Here is a 14618-nt window from a genome sequence, read left to right as displayed (position 1 = left end):
GCTTGCTCGTCAACTGTTCGAACTCGCAGTCTGCTCTGAAAAATAAGACGGAGATAGATAGATATATTTTGTGCTCTGTCTTGCTCGGAACAGATTATTCTGAAATTTGTAAATTTCTTGGTACCCTAAGGCTCCCTTTTTGTAGTGCATCCCTGAAAATTATCATTTTTCGAACGATTTTCCTGTTACCTACTCAATTTCAGTTGACGTCAAGCTTCGGCCTTTTGCCGCACAACACGAGGGCGTAAAGTCAACTCCGGGAAACTTTCTGACTTCAGCCCAGCCTTAAGATTCTGACGATTGTTCCGTTAGTCGGTTAGTACACACTCAGTGTCAAATCTAAATACGTTAAAAGTAGATTTGTTAAGTTATTGTTTTTTTGATAATAAATAATTGAAATTAACAGTTGTTTTGTAAATAGAATTCAGTGATCCACATGTTTGTCAACGAAAATGAGGGTGAAAGTATTTAAGAATCAAGAAAAATGATTTCATTTATTGAAATAATGAGAAAATTGATTTCTCCTACGTGTAAAAAAGTTTGTGAACCACGTAAGCGCTCAACTGATTATCTGTATCTTATACTATAAGCGAATAATATTAATGAATCGATGATAGTGAGAAGTAAAAGTTAACTGTAAGAGAGTAAAAAAAATTTCTATAATGCTTTATATTTTTATTACAATCATTGATTATTGATTTATTGTTGTTACTTGACAATAAAAAAATTAATAAATTCTTCAAATACAATAATTTCGATCAAAATTTGTGTTAAATATTTGGAAAAAATACAAAATAATGTCAAGGAATTGTCAAAAAAATGAGACGTGAGAAGACGTAAATGTATACGTGACTTAATGAGTATACAAGATTTTGATGCATCAAGAGTGAAACTCACGTTATTTTGAGTGAAATATGTTGTTATCAAATACAGTCCAAAAATCGCTTTTGATTACACATCAATGAAATATCGAATTAATGTTGAAAGTTTAAACAAATTATAACCATACGAAATTATTTATTTAATAAAACAGTTAAAAAACTATTAAAAATGTCAAAAACAATATTGTGGCTATTTTTCTCATATTTGACGCTCAGCTATGCCAATTATTTTGGATCTAATGTAAATAATAATAGCGATCAATGTTTTTGTAAAGTAAGTTGATGTTTTCAAATCTATAACTTCGCTCATTGTATTTCTTTACTATGTAATGTTTATTATTTTACAGTTGAAAGGGTCCATTGATGATTGTAGTTGTAGTGTTGATACGGTAGATTATTTCAATAATATGAAAATATATCCAAGATTACAAAGTCTTCTAGTAAGAGCTTATTTTCGTTTTTTTAAAGTTAATTTAAAAAAAGAATGTCCATTTTGGGCAGACGATAGTAAATGTGCAATTAGATATTGCCATGTTCAACCTTGTAAAGTTGTAAGTATCGATTATATTAATACTATTTAGCAAGATCAATTTTTTTTAAATTCAATCAATTAAATAATGCCGTAAATTAGATAAACATTTCAATGAGGGGTTAAGAAATTTTTTAGGACGTTCTTCTATTATTATTATATGACAAACAAACCTCCATTCTAAGACTATGTTATTTATATTTGTACGAATTTCTATATTTTTTACTGTAATCTGTAAATCGAACAGTACTAATATATTTTTATTGATTTATTAATTTCTGTTTTCAATTACTTTAATTAAAAGCTATCCGTAATCGGAGCAAGGATAATAAACAATATATATTTTATGTTACTATGAAAAATTACATTTATTAGAATTCATCAACGTATGCCAAATTTCTTTTATGGTTAATATTTTTACATATGATATCATATGTTATATAATATTATATAATACTAACTAATAAAATATTTACTAATACAATATGTTTAATTAATTAATATATCATTGACGAAATAACCATATCTCGTTGTTCAATCAATTAATTAATCATCCAATTTCTTTGCTATTTTTTTGGTAATATCTATTGAGAGTTATAACAATAATTTAATTTTGTAATATTCACAAAAAACAATTCCATTCCGATAATTTTGAAACTTTGTCGTGGTTTTTTAATTAATGATTATAATAATAATTTTATTGTGATGACTGCAACCAGAGGTATGCACCCGGCCATCGCTCGAAGGCTTTCAGCCTTTCAATGATTACATTTTTTTTTTCATACAGGATGATATACCAGTAGGATTAAAAGGAGAGCTGCCTACAAATGGTCATGCTCATAAACGTCCATTTGAAAAATATTTAGCTGAAGCACAGTTAGACGATTGTGAGCAAACGGCGAGAGATCACGATCGAGAGCTTGGTTATTTGAATACAACAATTAGTTCGGAAAATTATAAAGAATTTGAACGATGGCAACAGTACGATGATGCTCAAGATAATTTTTGTGTAATGGAAACAATGGATGGTGAATACGTTGATCTTTTACTTAATCCTGAACGATATACCGGTTATAAGGGACCCAGTGCTCATAGAATATGGAGAAGTATTTATATGGAAAATTGTTTTAGACCTGATAAATCACCACATAATTTTATTCAGACATCGAAAATAAATGGTAATCATATACTCTGTACTTTACCTTGTTAAATTATATCTAACATAAATAATAACAATAATATTCTATTCTAGGCATGTGTTTAGAAAAACGAGCCTTTTATCGAGCTATATCCGGATTACATGCAAGCATAAATATTCACTTATCTGCTAAGTATTTATTATCTAGTCAGAATTCCATGGGTCTCGTCAAAAGTGACACAGAATGGGGTCCTAATTTGCAAGAATTTAAGCGAAGATTTTCTCCTGAAACCACAGGAGGTGAAGGACCTGGGTGGTTGAATAATTTATACTTCTTGTATTTACTGGAGTTGAGAGCTTTAGCTAAGGCATCACCTTATTTAGAAAGAGAAGAATATTATACAGGCAATGAAGTTGAAGATGCTGAAACCAAAATGGCAATAAGAGACATTCTTGCAGTTATAAAGTAAATTACATTAGAATAAATCGTTGTTTTATTTTTTCATTATTTGATTATTAATTCATGTAAATGTAGTCAACTTAGTTTTTTATATTTATTTTTATCTTCAATCTTTGAAATATTTATCATTTATTTGTTATTCAGGTCATTTTCTGATCATTTTGATGAGTCTGTTATGTTTAACGGCGGGCTTCAGGCTCAAGCATTGAAAGAAGAATTTAGGCAACATTTCAGAAATATATCTCGTATAATGGATTGTGTTGGATGTGATAAATGCAAATTATGGGGAAAATTGCAAACGCACGGTGTTGGAACTGCATTGAAAATATTATTCTCAGGAAAATTTGATAAATGGTCTCCCACATTAAATAATTTAAATAAAAAACATTTTTACCTTGACAGAACCGAAATTGTTGCATTAATTAACGGTTTTGGAAGGTATTTATTATTATTTGTAAATAATCATTTCGTAGAATAATTATGCTTATATATATATATATATAAGCATGATTATTATATAAGCAATATATATATATATATATATATTAATTACTGATTACTATTGATTACAGACTATCAGAAAGTATTTTCGAGCTTGAAAAATTTCGTCAAATGATGAGATAGTGTGATTCAAGATTGAAAAAAAAAAACCTTATAAAACCAGTGTGCAAATATAACATAGAATAATTTATAGATATTAATTTACATCGATTACGTAAACTTTTAATTAACAAAATTATCGATCCAAATGATATTTTTATTTTTTAATAGCCATGATATTATGTGTGAATAATTGACTATTCAGTAATCCTTCTTATCATCTTATCATTATCAAATATCATCTTAATATTACTGTGTTAATACTCCGGGAGGATTTTTTCTCGGAAGGATTTTTGCGTACACCCCAAACAGTTTATCGCTTCCGTTTTTTAAATATTTATAAACAAATATTTTACAAATTGACTACTCAATACTCTTGAGTACGAATTTATTTTTCTACGTACACTTACTATTTCATCAATTTCTCAAATATATACCTTAAAAAAGACGTAAATAACGACTAAATACATAGATATTTCTCATTTAATAATTTATAACAGTTACAATCCAATTTTATCTGTGATAAATGATTTGCTTGTCCATTTTTTTCTGGTGTAACATATTGTATATTAATATTATCAAAACTAATATGAACTGATATTATGTTTCAAGATGAATATTTCTATCTTTTGTCATTATTTAATACATAAGAATTATGTATATCATTAATGTTATAGGTATAGTTTGAAGTTATGTCTAAAGAATAAAAAATGTTTTAATAAATAATCTTTTAAAGGAATTTTTGAAATTTGTGTATGAACTATTGTATAGAAAATCCCGTTAATTTCCTGCTTAAACGATCCTATTAGAGGATAAAATTAAATTTTTATAGGATTTTAATATAAACTTTATAATCCTATTCAATTTTTTTTTCTTTACAACTTTGCATTAACATTGAACAATATTTAATGGGATTTGAATACTGTCGCAATTTCCTTTCAAATTAAGGGTAAACCTATTGAACGCTTCATTAGGATCTTATTATCACAGAAAAAAAATCAGTTTAAACAAAAAGAAATTTTCATTCACTCTCAAGGTTTTTTGTTCATACAGATTTGTTATTCAAGTATATACCTGGAATGAAATTTATTAAAAACTTTGTCCGAAAAAATCGTGTTGGTGAGATTCGATCCTGGCATCCTTGTTAGTCCAAAAGCCGTGTAAATTCCCTATGCATTAATTTTAAGATGTTTGAAAAAATTTTTTGATCGCATTCTCTCGTAGAGATTAACGAGAAGAGCATTTGTGCTGAATATCATTGTTTGGAAATGATTTTATTATTGTTTATTAATAATAACATACATACATTATTAACAAAATTTCACCATTAGTCAAAAAATTGGAGAATTTTTTCAATTTTTATAATAATCTTATGAAACGTATTCCAAAAAAGTATGAAAATTGTATTGACATATAATGAAAAAGCTAGTACTAGTGATTGAATAACTAATAACTATCCTATTGACATTAAACACTCTATTATTTTGTTGTTGACTTATCTTTAATAACGAATAACTTTTAATCAATTCACTTTAAATAACAAATATAGTTTTAATCTTAACTAACTTGAATATAATTAACTTTAGTAAAAATTTTTCCAATCATACCTAACTTAAGTATTATATTGGAATAATTAACCTGAACTTTTCGAACTCATAAACTAAAAAAATACTCGATTAGTCGTAATTATTTGTTTTCTGCATGTCATGTATCGTTCCAGTCCTTGATTTTCATCATCTGAATTATCACTATGTTGGTTTATTCTTCTTATTGTCGCCATGCACAAATGTGTCCACACGGTGAAATAACTATTGTAGCCTCAGAGCTTAAACATATTACACAGAGGTTTCTTGCAACCGGTGGACGATATACTGCCGGTGCAACCGCACCTTTTCTCTAGGTTATATAGGTCTCTCTCGAGGACGACCTGGCACTGGAGGGTTCCTAGCTCTCTTTTTTGTCTGTTGCGTACTGGAATATACATTCTTTCTTTGATTAATAAAGAAAAAAAAAAGGATATTCGAGGTATCAGTAATTTATGAATTCACTTAAGATATTTACCTGGCCTTCGCCCCTGTTGTGGTTGCTGTTCAGTCATCATCATATCTGTACTATTGCCGTCTTTTTCATAATGTTGAACATTGACATTTGGAAATCTCATATTGTCCATACTTTAAAAAAAATATTTTATAGAAGTTCAATATGTTGTACCATACGCAAAGTCAACATCAATTATTGAAAAAGTATACATAATAAACTTTTTTATAGATTCGCTTTTAGCTTACCGTCTTAATTTTAATAGTATTCGAATGCTCTCGCTATTTGGTATTCATGCCATTGTTCCTTATTGCAATCGTTACAATTAAATACATATTAACGAACTATTTGTATAATCCTTGCCAAAAGTTATTTAATAGAATAGTCGTATAATCAAGAGATACGGTAGTGTCTCGTGCGCCAAACATAAATTGCCGCCATTCAGCCCTTACGTCACGACGAGGCACTACCGTGTCTCTATACAAATTATAAGATGATTTTTGCAGGTTATAATTTTTGAATTAAAAATTTTTTTCGTATTATAAAATAAACATGGGCTGAAATTAAGAATTTGTTCGGAAAGCGATCGTTGACTTTCGATTAAGCATACTATGAAGTATTATCATTGCTTCATTCATAATATACGAAATTGAAAAAATTTCGTTGCGCAAAAATTGAGTAAAATGAGAGTTTATTCATGGAGCAATCATACGTTTTTTTTTATCAAGTTGGTGATCAGAGTTTTTAATTGCTATGAAGTTCTCTCACTAACAGATTATAAAGTTGGTAACAAGTTAATTTTGCTCGAGCGCGAATATACAAATAATCAAAATATTTTCTGAACAGATTTATTTTTTTTTAAATATTCCTTTTCAGTTGATATGTACAAAAAATGGTGAAATCTCATCAAAAACAGCCCCCTTCTTCTGGGCTGTACAAAAATGTGCGCCAAACATAAATAACGACAATGATGAAATTACAAAAAGTTCTAAAATCATTAAACGCCAATTATTTAAACCTACGAATTAACAATATTTAAAATGAATTATTTTCTTCGGTTTTTTTTTTTTTAAAAAAAATTTAGTACGTTTAATGACACAATAAACATAACAACCAGAAATTTGGCGTGACTGTTATTTAATAATTGGCTTAAATATTTTCAATATTTTCACAATTTCATGCTTCTATAAAACCTAAATAACAGTCACGCCAAATTTCTGGTTGTTATGTTTATTGTGTCATTAAACGTACTAAATTTTTTTTAAAAAAAAAAACCGAAGAAAATAATTCATTTTAAATATTGTTAATTCGTAGGTTTAAATAATTGGCGTTTAATGATTTTAGAACTTTTTGTAATTTCATCATTGTCGTTATTTATGTTTGGCGCACATTTTTGTACAGCCCAGAAGAAGGGGGCTGTTTTTGATGAGTATGAATATTAGCAATTAGTTAACAATGATTAATTGATGAGACTCTTTTTCCTTTATTTCACTACGACTTTTCAATTCGAACTCAAGAATCACGTGTTTTTTACGACGTATTTATTTTGCGTATTTTACCCATAATCCCTAAATATTAAACGCACTAACGATTACTGTCCGAATGATCGATATTGTTCTTTAGAGTCGATACTCTATTTCAATAATTCAAATAACCAATTTCGATTTTTAATAAGTAAATGATTAAATTATAAAGATAGTATTGTTTTTTATTAATTTTCTTTATGTATAATGTAAAAAATACTTTCCAATGACAAAAATTAGTAATTTTTCAATATAAAATATTTTCCAAAATATAGTTTCGAGTACTCGAATGCCAATTGTTTCGGTCTATACTAAATATTCCGACAGCATCTCAATTTTTAATTATTCATATTTGACAAGCTGATATGGTATGAGACTCGTACAATTTTTTTTCATATCCAAACATTTACAATTTGTAAATATAAAACTTATTGCTACTATGTAAAAGACGAACTGCAAGCGCTTATGAAGCTATTTGGAGATTCCTTATTCAACGTGCTCCAACATTAACTCAATATTTACAAATCATTAATTGTAATTAGAGTTTCGTGTAAACCGTCGAGGTATTTGGACCTGTTGTATTGAGACCTCTTGGTCTCTGATTATCAAGTCTAAGTGTGTTTTGAGCTCTATATGTGACATTACAAGCAGTGTAAACGTGTTGTTTTTCTTCTCTTTTTTGAGAGTTGAATTCTATAAGTAAGGAAAACATCAATAATCAGCGCTTCAATAATCTGTACATTTTGTTTACCAACTCAATTTTTTAACCATACTATAGCAACCTCACAATGGTACTAACTTTATAAAAAAAATCGTATATTTAAGAAAATCTGTATTTTCTTAAATCTTGTACATGGGGGCGTGGTCAATTATTCATTATTTAAAATAATTAATTTTGTGTACCGAAGTTATATTTTTAGGCCGATATTATAGAAAATTAATTGGTCTAATAGATCGATAATCAGTAAAATTGTTTTATCGACCCATGTAGAGTAGTGCAAAATTTAAATTATCGGCAAAGCCTATTACAACCATGTTTTAGAGAGAGAGGGTCATAAGAAACATAATAGATCTGAGAGAGAGAGAGAGAGAGAGAGAGAGAGAGAGAGAGAGATATTGTGATGATTTTGTTGCCATGACACTTCACTTGTCTCCGAGGTTCTAGACTGACGAGACCAACGAGAGTTGTAGCTCTGGCTAAGAGGTTGTAGCCTTTTAGTTCCCCGGAGAGTTGAAGCTTTCCAAAAGTAGGACCTGGAAGGTTGTAGCCACCAGGATTAACCACGGAGGGTTGTAGCCTTCCGGCCAAGAGTTGGTGCTTTTGGTGTTAGTTAGCAATCGAGAGTTGGTGCTCACGATTTCGACTGTGTAGGAGTTGTAGCTCCTCGCTGACGAGTTGTAGCTCGTCGATTACCTAGGTAAGGTTGAAGCCTGCCCTCTAGGAGTTGTTAGCTCCTAGAGTACCCTGGGACGAGTTGTAGCTCGACCAATTAGGGGTTAGGTTTAGGGGTAGACATTTTTGGGGTGGGATTTTATGATATCAACTCTCTCTCTCTCTCTCGAGTATAAAGGCATTTAAGTTAAAGTTTATTTGTAAAGCTGTACAATTGGAAATCTCGAATAGAATAAATATATGTTGTAAATTGTGTATATAATAAAGTTGGAATTGGATTTTAATGTGTGTTTAGAGAAATTACTTTGTAACGTATCCGTCATAGAATCCTGGGCCATAAAATTCGATAATTTTTAAATTGGGGCGGGAATTTTCTTGAGGTTTCGCCTTAAGCAAATTTTAGTCGTTACATTTGAAAGACAATAGCATACTTAATCTATTTCTGAAGTAAATTAATGAGGTTTTCTGAAGTTTTTATGGCATGTTCAAGTCATGATAATAAAGATATTGCAATTTTAAAGTGTATAACCTCAACAGACTGTGATTCAAGCAGAATAGAGACGCGGTAGTGCCTTCGTCACCATATAAACGTCCGCCATATAAACTTGGCACTGGAGACACTACTAAAGTAAACGTGTCTTCTGATGTTAAAAATTTTTAGAATCATACCATACGTCATAAGTTGATTCGTGCAGTTATAATAATTATTTTACTTCTATTCTATTATACATTGAAATTCAGATTCCATAAAAAATGATTGTTGATAACCAAAAATGGTTGATATTGAAGATAATTAATTTAAATTTGAGAAGGCCGAAAAGAAAAATATTACATATATTTTTTAATGTTATTATATGCTGAAATAATAATAACACAATATAAATTATGTTCTTTTTTTCTTTCCTTCTTTCTTCAAATTACGTTTCAATTACTTTCATTCTAAGATTTCTAAATTTACATGAATGTCTTCACGATTTGGTCGTGGAATCGCCAATATTAAAAAATCCATAATACTTGTTCTGTGAAAGGCCATACTAGTTTTTACGTAATACTCTCAATAGACTGGTTTTTACGCATAATTGCATATAAATAAATTTTTCTTTATCAATCATAACAGCTCCTAACTTTAATTTCGCAATGTCGCGTCCTAATAGGGTACCAAAAACATTTTTGGCTATACATTTTCCTCGATATACATATAAGTAACTTATAATATACATACGTATGACTATGTACGTTTGTTTTTCTATTTGATATGATGTTTGTGATTTTTTATAAACGTTTTTTTATTAAGCAGTTTGATAGTTTTATTTTAAAAGACAGATATTCTCAATTATGAAAAATAGAAGAACTCGTTGTTTATTGAAAAAGTATCAAAAATTTGTATAACAGTAAAGATTATAAATGTGTCGTCGCAGTCAATTTTTAAGAAATTAAATATGAATCACAAAACGGGTAATATGTTAAGTATTATTGTAGTGCTTATAGAATGATACAAAAAATTCAAAAAGAATAGTAAAATATTTCACAAACTGAAAAGAGCACTGAGAGACCAGTAATAATACATATTCTTATTACCACAATAAAAATAATTTGAAAGTTCAGAACCTTGTGAATACAAAAAAAATTGAATATTTAAAATTAATTGTTGACAGTGATGATGAATCTTATTTTGATTAATTGATAATTTATAAATATTCAAATTGTTGAAAATTCAGATTTATGATATTTATTCTAATGAATAAATAAGTAAACTATTAGATTTATTATTCAATTATTTTATTAATAAAAGAAGGCTCGAAAAAACATATCTGCACAGGCTGAGAGACTCTCATGGACTAACGAGAATAGTACTTAGTCTATATAATATTTATATATATAATCAGTCCTAATAATTATCTTAAAATTATATAAACATCGATGTGTAATATAAACTTAGCCTACGACGTAGTTCCATCATCACTGGAACACACGCTTATAATATAGATATAACCGTGAGAGTAAGAATGTTTATTAGGATATTATAAACTAAAGATATTATAAACTAAAGAATAATAATTGAATTTTGTTCATATTCCAACACAAATCTTACACACTTTTGAGAAAAAGTAATATAATTGAAAAATAAATATTATCTCCAACTATTTAATGACTGCACTGTACAGATTTTCGCATGAAAATAGTGATTTCTGTTCGATAGTACATATTCTTAGTGGAAATACAATACATTTAATGACTAATTCTCATGTAAAATCATAAGATTAAAAATATAGTTTTTATTAATTTTTCATTTTAATAATCTAAATGATGATTACAACGAAAATTCTTATTTTTTGTTGTTATTCGTATCGATTTATATTAAAAAAAAAAAAATTTCTCATATCTAATAATGGCGATAATAAAAAAATTACGATTACAATATAATTTGTAAAAGAGAAGGTATTTAAAAAATGAAATTATACATATTTTTAATAAATAATAATACAAAATAAAAAAATATTTTTGAGTTAATAACGAAGTACTGTTTTGAAGATATAATCGATAAGTCGAGATAATTATAGCTCTACATATAAAACATCTTAAATCGTCATATCTTTCAGCCCCGTGTACAATGTTGACACATACACACATGTCCGCATGGTATGTGAACCAGGTTAGCAAAATTTTCAATACATATAATACACGAAGGTTCTCTTCGTATTAATGGACCATCATCAATTTGATTCTGTATGAGTGGACGATTTTCCAACTCCAACTCAGGATTAAATGCTAACAGTGGTTGCTCACGACGCCGTTCAATTGCTAATAGGTTGCGCTGTCCTTGCCGATAATGATTAGCTGAAATAATAGTTTCATGAGTGGACGATTTTCCAACTTCAACTCGGGATTAAATTTTTTCGCCAATACAAATTATTTTAGTTTATGATGAAAATATTTTAAAAGCTGTCTTACATGTAAACGCGACAAGTAGTTTCGAATGATGTTCTACACATAGGACATCGTGCTCCTAGCCGTGTTCGTGCTTTCTTATACAATCAGCACATATACAAAAACGGATACATGGTATATATATAACATTTGCTTGATTTTCAGTACAAATGATACACAAAGGTATGCCGGATATTGGTGGATTGGGTGCGTTGTCATCCTCTACCAGTTCAGGAGTTGCAGCTTGTCGTGGCCGTCCGCGAGGGCGTCTCATAACTACTGGATTTTGTAATAGTTGATTCTTGTTATTATCTAAAATGATAATAGTTTTTTTTTTTAATTAATGATAATAATTTTTGAATTACTAAAATTTTAATATGTTAGATTAAATTTATTATACCACTAAAAAAATACAGATAATTTTAGATCTCACTTTTCTTACTATTAGCCGCATTAATTTCGTTTTGTGATAAAAATCCTTCAGCTCTGCATGGCCGTCCACGACGACGATTAACAGCAACACAATTTTGCATGTTGTGATTGTTGTTATTATCTGAAATGTTATTTTAAAAAAAAAAATTATGTACTTTTAAAAATTTCCTATAATTCAATATTTAAGCTAAAATAAATAATTTTTATTAATTAAAAAATAAAAATAATTATACATTTAAGTCTTACCATTAGATGGATTAATATTATGTTGTTGTTGAGGCTCTTCAGCTCTTGATGCTCGTCCACGACGACGTCGTGTAATTAAATGATTTGGTTGGCCTTCTTTTTGGTTTCTAACTGAAATCATAGTAAAATTTTGGGCTTGGAATATTTATTTTATTTAATATCTATACATATGATTTATTATAAATATTTACCTCAATTCAATTGCTGTGGATTATTTATTCTATTCTGTTGCTGTTGTTCTTGATCTCTTATTCTTTCTCTTTGCTCTAATTGTGCTGCTAATTCTTCGAGTTCAGCTAGTTCTTCCGGGCTCAGCAATTCTCCATCTTGTGGGAGATTGTTATCAATATCATCATCACTGTCATCATTCTCAATTTCATTTTCATTATCAGCTGAAATAATAATGACATAATAAAAATTATGTTCTTTTTTTCTTTCCTTCTTTCTTCAAATTACATTTTAATTACTTATATTCTAAGATATCTAAATTTACATTAATGTCTTCACGATTTGGTCGTGGAATCGCTAATATTACAAAATCCATAATACTTGTTCTGTGAAAGGCAAGATTGTTTATTATTATCATTTTTGAAATGTTTAAATAAATAAATAAATATATATATAAATAAAAATTTTACAAAAATTTTGAATTACCTTCCTAATCGTAATGACAATTGAAGCTGTTCAATTCGTAAATCAATTTGCTGTTGTCTATTTTGTCGTTGTATGTTGTCCATCAATCCTTCATCTATTTGTTTGGAGTTTAGTTTCACCTCATCTGTGTAATTCTTGAGGTAAGCTGTAATATTTTATATTATATTGAAAATATCCAAGAAAATAATTTTTTTTTTAATTTTAAGGGTAAAAAAAACATTTTAAAACTAAAAGATCTTTAAAATAAAGCAAAAAAAATTGAATAAATAAATAAAAAAATAAATGGAAATTTTTACTTACGAATAAATCTTTGTAGAGGAGGATGAATACCTCCCAGTTTTCGTACTAAATGACGATGGCACGCCTCTGAAATATTATTGGTGCGTATAGATGATCCGTATACTGATATAATCATTGCATTGCGAAGTAAAAGTTTCTTATATAATCTATGAATTTTGTAATTTTGCGCTGATTGAGTTCACTCTGTTGTTCAGTGTATACAGTTATAATAGTAATTGCTTCGTCAAATCGATATACCGGTAAAAGAGAAATAGCCCAAACTTTATGTAGTATATTTTTCGATGCTTCATTTCGAGGTAGGCGTAATTTTTTCCACATACGTGTAACAGCCTAAAAAAAATTAAAAAGTTTATTATAATAAAAATCTCAGAAAATTTCAAGTTAATCTATGTTTATATTCTTTTTTTTTTACCCTGATAAAATAGAATCAACATCCACGAATCCTGATTCTGTTGCCAAAAATTGTTCTTATCGATGAAATAATTGCCCTTTCATACACTGAAAAAAATAAACCGTTATTATTGATTGAGAATCTCGTGAATTATTACAGTTTTGTCCATCAGCAGTGCGCCCGTAAGGCCAAACTGTAATTTTTACATTAAAGCTCCAGTAAAATATTACAGTAGGACATATAGTAAAATATTTGACCTTGATAAATTTATAAATACATCTAGTAATATTTACGGTGGCAAACCGTAATTGCAGAAAGTTATTTTCGACTGCTCATTTAAAAGTAAATTTTACGGTTTACATATCAAAATTTACTTTAAAACAAGTATAATTTTATTTTAGCAATGTATATCTTACTGTTCATCTATATCATTTTTTCACGTATGGAATTGTATTCTAAATAAAAAAGAAGCTTTCAGTATACTTTTTGCTTAAATAATAATTAAATAAGTGTTTTGAAAATAAATACAAATTATTGAAACTTACATATCGTTCACTTATATTACTTGAAAAATGTTACAAGCGTCAGTTCCCAGGATAAAATAATCAGTCTCTGATCCCGAGTCTCTGAAACAGTCTCGCTTTTGGCACTGAGAGAGACTATAGTCTTGGAAATTTAAGTCTTTAAGAGAAAGACTATAGTCTTACAGATTTCAGTCTTCAGAAAAAACAACTACAGTCTCTAAAAGAGAAACTGTAGTCCCTGAGATTGGAGTCTTCAAGAGAAAGACTACAGTCTCATAGATTTCAGTCTTCAGGAAAAAGACTGCTGTCTCTTAGAAACAGATTATAGTTTCTTGAAGGATGATTTCGATTTTTTATAGTAAAAAAATTAATTTTTTCATTAAAAATAATTATAAATTTATTGAAATAGACGTTGAAAATTAGCATTACATACATAATGGTAACATGATTAACTTATAAGTCAGTAATAGTAGGACCATGATCATTATAAATGTTATTATTATCATAAACGCCACTATTGTTACTATTATTAATATTATTATTGTTAAAGGTATGATAGTTTCTATTATTAAAATTATAACT

The 14618-nt window shown here is 28.5% G+C and overlaps 1 protein-coding gene and 3 long non-coding RNA genes across 4 annotated transcripts; 1 reads left to right on the top strand and 3 right to left on the bottom strand.

Annotated features, from left to right (window-relative positions):
• The first annotated feature begins 296 nt into the window (after positions 1–296).
• Ero1L (endoplasmic reticulum oxidoreductin-1-like protein) lies at positions 297–4176 on the top strand. Its single transcript, XM_035088566.1, has 6 exons — positions 297–1155; positions 1229–1432; positions 2198–2588; positions 2663–3014; positions 3153–3446; positions 3581–4176. The coding sequence occupies exons 1-6, from the start codon at positions 1051–1053 to the stop codon at positions 3630–3632; spliced, it is 1398 nt and encodes a 465-aa protein (XP_034944457.1). The 5' UTR covers positions 297–1050; the 3' UTR covers positions 3633–4176.
• Positions 4177–5074: 898 nt separating this feature from the next.
• On the bottom strand, positions 5075–6135 carry LOC118070101 (uncharacterized). The gene is made up of 3 exons (XR_004690721.1): positions 5894–6135; positions 5670–5779; positions 5075–5579 (listed from the first exon to the last, which is right to left on the bottom strand). It is a non-coding gene; the product is annotated as an uncharacterized lncRNA (long non-coding RNA).
• A 5460-nt stretch (positions 6136–11595) lies between these two features.
• On the bottom strand, positions 11596–12525 carry LOC118070139 (uncharacterized). Its single transcript, XR_004690724.1, has 4 exons — positions 12359–12525; positions 12168–12278; positions 11923–12042; positions 11596–11801 (listed from the first exon to the last, which is right to left on the bottom strand). It is a non-coding gene; the product is annotated as an uncharacterized lncRNA (long non-coding RNA).
• Positions 12526–13283: 758 nt separating this feature from the next.
• LOC118070165 (uncharacterized) lies at positions 13284–14190 on the bottom strand. The gene is made up of 3 exons (XR_004690728.1): positions 14058–14190; positions 13534–13619; positions 13284–13451 (listed from the first exon to the last, which is right to left on the bottom strand). It is a non-coding gene; the product is annotated as an uncharacterized lncRNA (long non-coding RNA).
• Positions 14191–14618: the final 428 nt, after the last annotated feature.

The sequence above is a fragment of the Chelonus insularis genome, unplaced genomic scaffold, assembly GCF_013357705.1.
Source record: "Chelonus insularis isolate UGA/USDA-ARS -01 unplaced genomic scaffold, ASM1335770v1 contig_12_pilon, whole genome shotgun sequence".
NCBI lineage: Eukaryota > Metazoa > Arthropoda > Insecta > Hymenoptera > Braconidae > Chelonus > Chelonus insularis.
The sequence above is the reverse complement of the archived record's forward strand: the minus strand, read 5'-3'. Positions and strand labels throughout refer to the sequence as shown.

Bases quoted from the DNA above. Each gene is read 5' to 3' on its own strand.
- Ero1L (XM_035088566.1), top strand. From the start codon at position 1,051: ATGTCAAAAACAATATTGTGGCTATTTTTCTCATATTTGACGCTCAGC. The intron at 2,589-2,662 runs GTAATCATATAC...ATTCTATTCTAG, and splicing joins TCAGACATCGAAAATAAATG to GCATGTGTTTAGAAAAACGA. The intron at 3,447-3,580 runs GTATTTATTATT...TATTGATTACAG, and splicing joins TTAATTAACGGTTTTGGAAG to ACTATCAGAAAGTATTTTCG.